Consider the following 8,100-nt stretch of genomic DNA (forward strand, 5'->3'; position numbering starts at 1 on the left):
CCTTAGTGTTCAGCACTACTGACCACAAGTCCTGGGATCAGAGGGCTTCAGGGAACTGCAAAGGGTCTGCCTTGGCAGAACAACAGCACTGCTAAGTGATTTCCTCAAAGACTTACAGGTTCTGCCAGGGGAATCAGGATCAGATTTCTCCCAGATATTTTGGTTTCCCTATGACTGCTCCCAGGAAATAAAGGTTTATTTATTTTGTGGTAGCAATAAACCTTTATTTCCTCATCAGAACCTTTATTTTCTTATTGAGCAGCATCCCACTTCTCTGTTGCACTTTTCAAGGAGAGCAGCACAGCAAACAGCAGAACAACCACTGTCAAACAAACAACCCCACCAAAAACCCACCCGCCTAAGAAATGAATATCTCTATTCTGTCATTATGAGAAGAAGTTATAAGGCCTAAGATCATCTCAACCATCTTGAGACATCTTAACAGAGAACCCAATTTAGGCAGGTGTTTCTCTTTTGCTCTAGTCGATGATGTAAGGAAGCTCTGAGAACAGAAAAGGAGACATTTTATAAATGCATTTGCCTTATTTCTTCAGTCCATAGAAAAAATCACAGCCCATCTGGGTTTTAATTTGCTTTTCAGGCTTTCCTAATGAATGTCTCTGAATATTTGCATGTCTTTTGTTTGCCCTCGACATGGGGAAAAGCTTAAGTCAACAAGTTTTTATTTGATTTGTAAATAATGGCAGAGTAACACTTTATTATGGATTCCCAGAACTCTGATTTCATGTCTTATCCTCCAGATATGACATGCTAGAGACATAACCAGAGACAGGTGCAGGGTAGGGGACAGAAATTAAAATAATTTTGAGGAAAGACCATCTAGAACTTTACCCTGTACCTCTGTTTAGCCCACAAACCATCAAGACCTGGTGAAATAATTGGTTTGGACAGATAATAAAACATCCTCAAGCAAAACTAAGGTATTTAATATACTGCTCTAGTCAATTCCCCTTATTTCCCCTGTCCTCTTGCTTTTAATAGTGGTTTAATGAAAAATCCAGAATTAATTGAAACTGGCATTAGACATTCACGTGTTCCAGTGAGGATTTCAGTGCTTCAATATTTCATAAGCGACTTCACTGCTATGCTTCTCCTTATCCTGCTTTCATAGGCTAGGATATCATCCCTTTTCATAAAATGAAGGCCCCAATGTGGGCAGATGGGGGTACCTGAGGAAAGTTTGCAACCACATCATAGGCAAAGAAATAAAAATAATAGCTGCTTTCTTCCTGCCACCATCCCCGCTTTCTCTATAATGATTTGCATCTGAGCCTTGATGGGAAAGAGCTGTCCTAAAAATAAACAGGATCTGTCTGAAAGGTGTCTGAGGGAGGTATTTGGCAACTGTCAGGCTGTCACGTATGCTAGAAGGATGGAGCTGATGGACTCGCTGACACCAGACAGGCTCTGCTGAAATGAGAATGCCTTATGCTCTCCTTGGCACTCACTGGGCAAATTCTGTTGGCCAGAGCTCTCAGACCACGGTGTGTCTGGGGCTCTTCCAGGTCTGGCTGCTGTCAATGAGAGTCTGCCCTTGGATGGCTCTGGGAATTGGATCAGACCCTTGCTTTATGCCAGAGATGAAGTTTGGCTCCCTAAGTGAATGTCATCCCAATGGAGAAGGAATCACCAGGCCTTGGGCTTGAGGGTTTCTGCAGGTATCTGAAGATGAGACCCCTTGCTGAGGTAGCTGTATATGGGGACCAGAGCCTGACTTTTTGCTTTTTCTTATGCTTTTTCTTTTCTTTCTTTCTTACAGCAGCTTTATCCCTCATTTTCTCCATCTCTAATAGGGGTAGTGTTGTTCTGTCTTCAAGGTTGTTGGCATTTTTGTAGATCCAGGCATCCTTAAATGCTCCCAAACCATGACTGTGCTAAACGAATTTCCTGTTTCCTACAAGGTGCTTAATGAACGTGTGTTACACCATACTGCAGTCATGAGGTGAGTTAACAAAAACACGAAGGCATGAGATGACTCATCTGAAGTCTTTGCAGCAATTCAGTGGCAGAACCAGGACCCAAGAATCCCAGACCCCACCAAAACAATCATACCTTTGGAGTAACCCAAGTTGAAAAGAAAGTCTTACAAGTGGAAGCTTCAGTTCTTCTCAACTGCCCAGGGAAATCTCCACTGGCTGTGGTGTAAGTGAAGATATTTGCTGCTGTTCTTTGCAGAGACATAATGCGCTGGGGAAGGAAAGGGAGATGTAGAAGAAAGGTGTAAAGCTCCTTGTTCCCCCATGGGAGAGTAGACACTTCTCTTATTCTCAATGGGAGCTGACTGCTGCCTTATCTGAAAATCAGACTGTTTTGTTATCTGCTAGGCAAGAGCAGCTCCTTTTTAGTGAAGAGCAGACCCCGAACTCAACTGTCTTGCAGTGCTTTGGTCTGAAAATACTGGTCTATGTTGGGGAGAATGGACAAGGGAATTAATGCCTGTAATATGGGCTGCAGAAAAGTTACCTACAAGATAAGAGGGTGACTTGATCTTTTTGAGAAAAAGAGCACAAAAGACTTCCTTATCTTCATGGCGTTTGCTCTGAAGTATCATCTTGTGAGTGCCACATTCTGCTTTGCAGGATCAGTCAATTACAGCCTGTGGCTGACATCAGCTCCTTTTCAGACGTGGCATTGTATGTCCCAAAGTATGGCTGGTTCCTCTCTGTGCCAGCTGTTTGCCTGCTGTTCCTGCAGCCCTGTGGTGCTGATCCCACTCACGTGTTGCACAGGACACAATCAGCCCTGCAATTAGACAGCGATCGCAGAGGGAGAGGAATTCAGCAGGATGAACCATCGAGGAACTCATCATCATCATCAGATATCTGAGGGTATGATGAGGAGTGAATGAGTCCTACCCCTTCGGGAGGACCCCAGATTGTTTGTGAACAGTAACTGTGTAGATTGTCCTGAGGGAATCTGCGCTGCAATGATCTGAGAGGTGTTCACACAGCCAGGCTCTATCTCATCAGGGTGCTGTGGCTCTCCTCTGTGAGGAATTTGTCACTATGCAGCTGTACTTTTCTTCATTAAAGTGGCCATGTTAAATAGCTGTGAGGTTGCTAAACGCCTGCTTTGCTAACTGATCTCCCCAGCTGGCAGCTTTTTAGAGCAGGAGACATGAGGTTGCTAAGCCCATTCATTGCTCACACGCACCCACGTTTCTAATGTCTGCGGAGATCTAGCTTTAAAAGTCCTCTGCGAGCCACTGGAATGAAGAATACTTCGTGAAGACACTGTAATTATTGTGGGATTCAGGGGTGTGTGGAAATGATTCATGGAGATGTTTCCCAGCCAGCAGGCTCGTGGAGCCAGGTGAGCTCTTCCCTGGAATGTGAAGCATGCAGCGTGGCAACTGGGAGGAACAGGTTTGGCAGGACGTTTTAAGCTGTTTGCAGGAGACAGCCTCTTCAGAGCCACATCCCTGCTTTGCCGATCTCCCAGCTGGATGCTCTGCTCTGCCACGGCGGCCCTGCCGAGCTGGAGAGGATGGACACGCTGCGCAGGAGCTTTTCTCGATGGAAGAGGTACCACATTAAGGTACACCTGGCTGATGAGGACCTGATGATGCCCCTGACGGTCAGGCCCAGGGACACGGTGATGGACCTACGGGCTCTCTTGGTGCGGGAGGGCATCACCTCCTGGAAGAAGACATTTTATTACAACTCTAGGCAGCTCGAGGAGCACGAGACTCTCAAAGAAGCCAATATCCAGAATGGTTCTGTCCTCCTCCTTGTCAGCAATAAAAGGTAGGCAAGGAGCTCGTCTGCTGGGGGGGAGGTGCAAGGAAAGGGGAATGAGAGGTGTGTGTCAGCCCCTTGGGACGCTTTCTTGTTGGGGTTTGCAGAATGCAGATCTCATTTCCAGCAGGATTGGGACTCCAGGCTCTTCATATCCAGACATGCTGTGCTGTGAAATAAGCAGTTCAGAGGAGGAAATCTGCTTGCTACTTCCTGTCCTGTCTCTGGTCAGGTCTCGTTTTCCTGGGTATGTGGCCAAGCACAGAGGGAGAGACAGAACAGGCAAAAGGGCAGAGGACATTGTGAGACTTGGGAGAGTGTTCTGGGAACCTCTCACTTGTCCTGTTCTGTTGTGCCTGTGTCTCTCCACTTCTTTGTAATAAAAACTTTCTGCAGGTGTTTGTGGGTGGCACAGTCCTGCTGTGACAGAAGAGCTGCCAGCAAAGCACGAACAGTGCTGGACAGGGATGGCAAGAGGCTGCAGCTGCCCAAAATGTGTTTGAATCACAGCAGAAAGCACTGTGAGACTCAAGTGTGAGACTAGAGACTCCCAGGAGAGCCAGTGCATGGGAGATCAATCATGGCAAGCACTATGTTCTAGTGGGGATGAAAGCTGAGATAATGGACCTCGGACTCACTGGCCCTCAGGACAGTTTTGATTCAGTGTGGTGAATTTATGCCCACCTGCACTGTCTTTCCTAATGCCTGGCTGTTGCTGCCAGCATGATTAATTCTGTGAAGCATTTTGGGGATACTGGGTAGAAGAGGTATGTTGTGGGTATGTGGTGTCTCATTCATCTTTCTCAATCCTGAACCTCTGAGTTATGTGTCTATGCTGATCAGAGTTTCCTCTGCAGAAAAAGCTGCACTATAGACTTCAGTTCCTGATTACATCCCACATACTGGAATGGTCCTATTTTCCAGTCCAGAGGCAGCTTGAAATCTCACACAAAGAAGATTTAATAAAGCGTTTCCTTTCAGAGCTCAGCCTGACACAAGAGATTTCACATCACTCAGCTAACTGCAAACCCCAAGTCACCCACGGCCTCTTTCTCCATTATCTCATTTCAGTTCTCTGATTGACTTGGCTCAGCTCCTCATTTTCACCTGGTTTTTAATGGCAGAAGCACTTGTAATTTTTGTTGTTTCCATTATTTATTTTCCTAATTTTTACGGTCTGAATTTTTTGAGAGTAAAAAAAGGATTTGGAGGCTCTGAGTTGTTGGAGTGCACATACTGATGCTTGTTTGGTAGATGCCTGGTTTCTGTAGTGTGCTGTACACCTTCCCACATGCTGCAGAAGCAGAGTGAGTAAAAACTCATCAGGAGATCCTGTGCTGGTGTGCTGAGTTCAGAGGGCCCAGCTGAAGTCACTGGCCATTTTTGAAAATCTAGACCCTGTTGTTCAGAATCCCAGCTCAACTTTTGCATTAAAAAAGGAATGGGATTTCTAATAATTTTTCCTGGGATTTCCTGCAAAACTTCCTGGTTCCTAAACAAGCACCTTTGGCCAATCTCCTATTGCTTTTTCCAGGGCTGGGTGCCATGTGGAGAGTGTCCAGTCTTTACCTGAAGTCACGTCTCCTTCATCTGCTCCCAGAGGGTTTTCTGTGGCACGTAAATGCCCAGATACTGGGGACACATTTCTCTAAAGGTTCCTGGGGTGACTGAGCTATGGTAGGATAGTTCCCTTAGATATTTCTGAGATGTGCTGGTGTGTGGCTAGGCAGTCACCGCCCTGTATGGGACAGTCCTGGGCTGAGGGCAGCTTGTGACTCAGCACCTTGCCAGGTCTTGAGCACAGAGAGGTTTTAGAGGATTTTAGGTGCCTGTCTCTCGATGCCATTGGGACTTAGGAAATATAGAGTCGGAGAAGGCTGCATTGTAACTGAGATTGCAGTACAAATTTGAGTCTTAAGATCACTCAGGCATACCTTTAGGTATTATAAATCCAATAGTGTCTTTGGAAATACACTGGTCTCTATCAGCTGGGCAACAGTGAATAACCATGGGCACTATAACAAGAATAGCCCATGCACTGTCTAGGAGCAGAGAGGATAGTGAAAACATAGTGCTGCATTTTGCCAGCAGTCCTGAGGGTTTAAGAGTTGGTTTTAGTGTTTCACCAACTTAGTGAAGTATGGATCCTCCCCATCAGAGGCAAGCATCTACTTCCTCAGTTCTCCCTAAAAATCTGAGTGTCTCCTTCTTACTCTTTTGTACTTTGGTACCAGCCAAACAGAACACTATTAATTCCAAGGGTGGAGTTGCTGGGATTGCCAAGGTCTGCAGCTCAGTGTTGTGCCTATAAATATTAATGGTCACTCTGCATGCTGTGTGTTCCTACAATGGGCTCACGGGACAGTTTGCTTTGAGCCAGAGAAAACATGAAAATGACCCTATTTTTCATCTACCCCTCCCCACTTAATGCCTTTGTAGATAATTGGCATTTAGGAAAGACCAAGTCAGCATTTCCACTTCTTGCTCGTATTTTCTGGGGTTTGTAACTTAGTCATAAAAATTCACTTAAGGCGGCAGCTTGGCAGGAAAGAGATCAGCATACCAGCTAATGCTGAAAATTTATTTAGACCTTAATGTTTAAAAGTTCAAGCAAGCCATCTTGGAGATCAGTCAACATGACCTCTTGCCCTGGGAAAACACATGGGCTGGTCAGAAGTGCAAATACCACATCCACCTAGGATGCAATTCCCCTTGGTGCAGAGCCTGTTAATCACATTACTGCTGTGCTGACTGAAATTGCAATTCTGTTGCAGTAGAGGCTGAGCGAAGGACTCCCTGAAAAACAGTTTCTGCCCTAGTGAGTGACATTCTGCAATAACATGGTTTGTCAGTGGGTAAAAAAAAAGCAAAGCAAGAGTTGAAATGGGAATGAACAAGGAGAGAAATGCCCCAGCTCAGTGGCCACAGGCCAGCATGTGGTGTTCAAGCCATCAGTGCCTAACAGGAGACCAGCAGTGGGTGTTGGCGTGAGCAGAACAGCCACCCAGTGTGGATGCAAAAGCATCCACGGGCATGCAAGAAGCTGTCCCAAACGCCCAGGGCACAACCAGTCCTGGCACTGTGGAGCACACCACAGCAGAACCCGTTTGTCTCGCTCTGGAGGCGGCGCAGGGCCCCAGAGCCAGGGAGCTGCTCAGCTGGTCTGGTGGTGACGTGGGAGTTCCTGAAACGGGCACGACTCTTCCCGAATTCTGTGTGCCTGGAAGCTCGTTGCTGGCTGCATGCTGGGGAGCACGGACCAGCAGGGCTGGCCGTGGGGCAGCGAGCAGCAGTGCTGGGTAGTGGGCATGTGGAGTTAGCTGCTCCTTGCTGATCATTTGTTGGCTGTGTTCTGATATTCGGTGGGAGATGGAGGAATATTGCCTTGAACTGGTGAATCCACGACTTAACCTGTGAGCTATTTCAGCTAGAGGATGTCAGTGGCTCATCCAGAGTGATCCCCAAACATGCCCAGTGTGCCTGTCACTGCCTGTTCCTAGGGATGGACAGCTCCAGCTGGATCTCTGTGTGGTATAAGCGCATTGACAGAGCCTTTGCTCTTGGTTCCAGGCTCCTCTCCTCTAGCAGTCACCCAGGCAAGGTCTGTGCTGATAAATTAAGCAGTGCCTTGACTTCTCTCTGTTATGATGATGGAGTACTACATTGCAATTTTTGTCTCAGTCCAAGTGCATTTCAGGAGCCAGCATGGGCCAGGGACCGCTCCTTATGGGTTGCCTGGATGTGTCTGCACAGGTTTGGAGAGTAAGAATTTAATAGGAAAACCTTGGCCATTCTGTGCCAGCTGTCCTCTAAATGCAGGAGAATATCCCAGGCATGTTTGATTTACTGGCACAGACTCAGCCACAGGACATGGGTCCCCTCAGCCTTTTGGAAGATGTGGTTCACTGAGGCCAGGCAACTTTTCTCATCATATGTGGCTTTCCTGGGGAATGGAGTTCAGGAAGTCATTGGTGAATAGGTTAAATAAAGTAGACACTGGCACTGAGTTCAGCAGAAGTCTATTATCTGGAATCTATTGGTGTTGATTTTCTTGCCTGGAGCCACCTGAAAGCATCCATCTCAGGCATTAGCTCAGTTACCATAACAACTCATCTAGGAACAACTCCTGACAGCTCCAAGAGCAGACCAAGGTCCCACGTTGTGTATCGGAGCCACTCTTAGGTCAAAATAAGCATGTTCAGGTTCCTCCCTCTTCTGCAATCCAGCCTCAGTGTCCCTTGTAAGTGCCAGTCATTATAGAAGCTTGGACAAGCTTGGGAACCTGTTTTATTCTTCAGAGGCTGCTCAGTCTAGTTTTCCAAAGGTCCCTCCACTCAAGGGT

The 8,100-nt window shown here is 46.7% G+C and overlaps 1 protein-coding gene across 1 annotated transcript; it reads left to right on the top strand.

The window, feature by feature from the left end:
* The first annotated feature begins 3,507 nt into the window (after positions 1-3,507).
* Positions 3,508-3,771, top strand: TINCR (TINCR ubiquitin domain containing). Its single transcript, XM_062510392.1, has one exon. It carries the CDS (start codon positions 3,508-3,510, stop codon positions 3,769-3,771), a length of 264 nt encoding a protein of 87 aa, XP_062366376.1.
* Positions 3,772-8,100: the final 4,329 nt, after the last annotated feature.

The sequence above is a fragment of the Cinclus cinclus genome, chromosome 28 (genome assembly GCF_963662255.1).
Source record: "Cinclus cinclus chromosome 28, bCinCin1.1, whole genome shotgun sequence".
In the NCBI taxonomy this organism is placed as follows: domain Eukaryota; kingdom Metazoa; phylum Chordata; class Aves; order Passeriformes; family Cinclidae; genus Cinclus; species Cinclus cinclus.

Excerpts from the sequence above, each read along its gene's own strand:
- TINCR (XM_062510392.1), top strand. The coding sequence starts at position 3,508 with ATGGACACGCTGCGCAGGAGCTTTTCTCGATGGAAGAGGTACCACATT.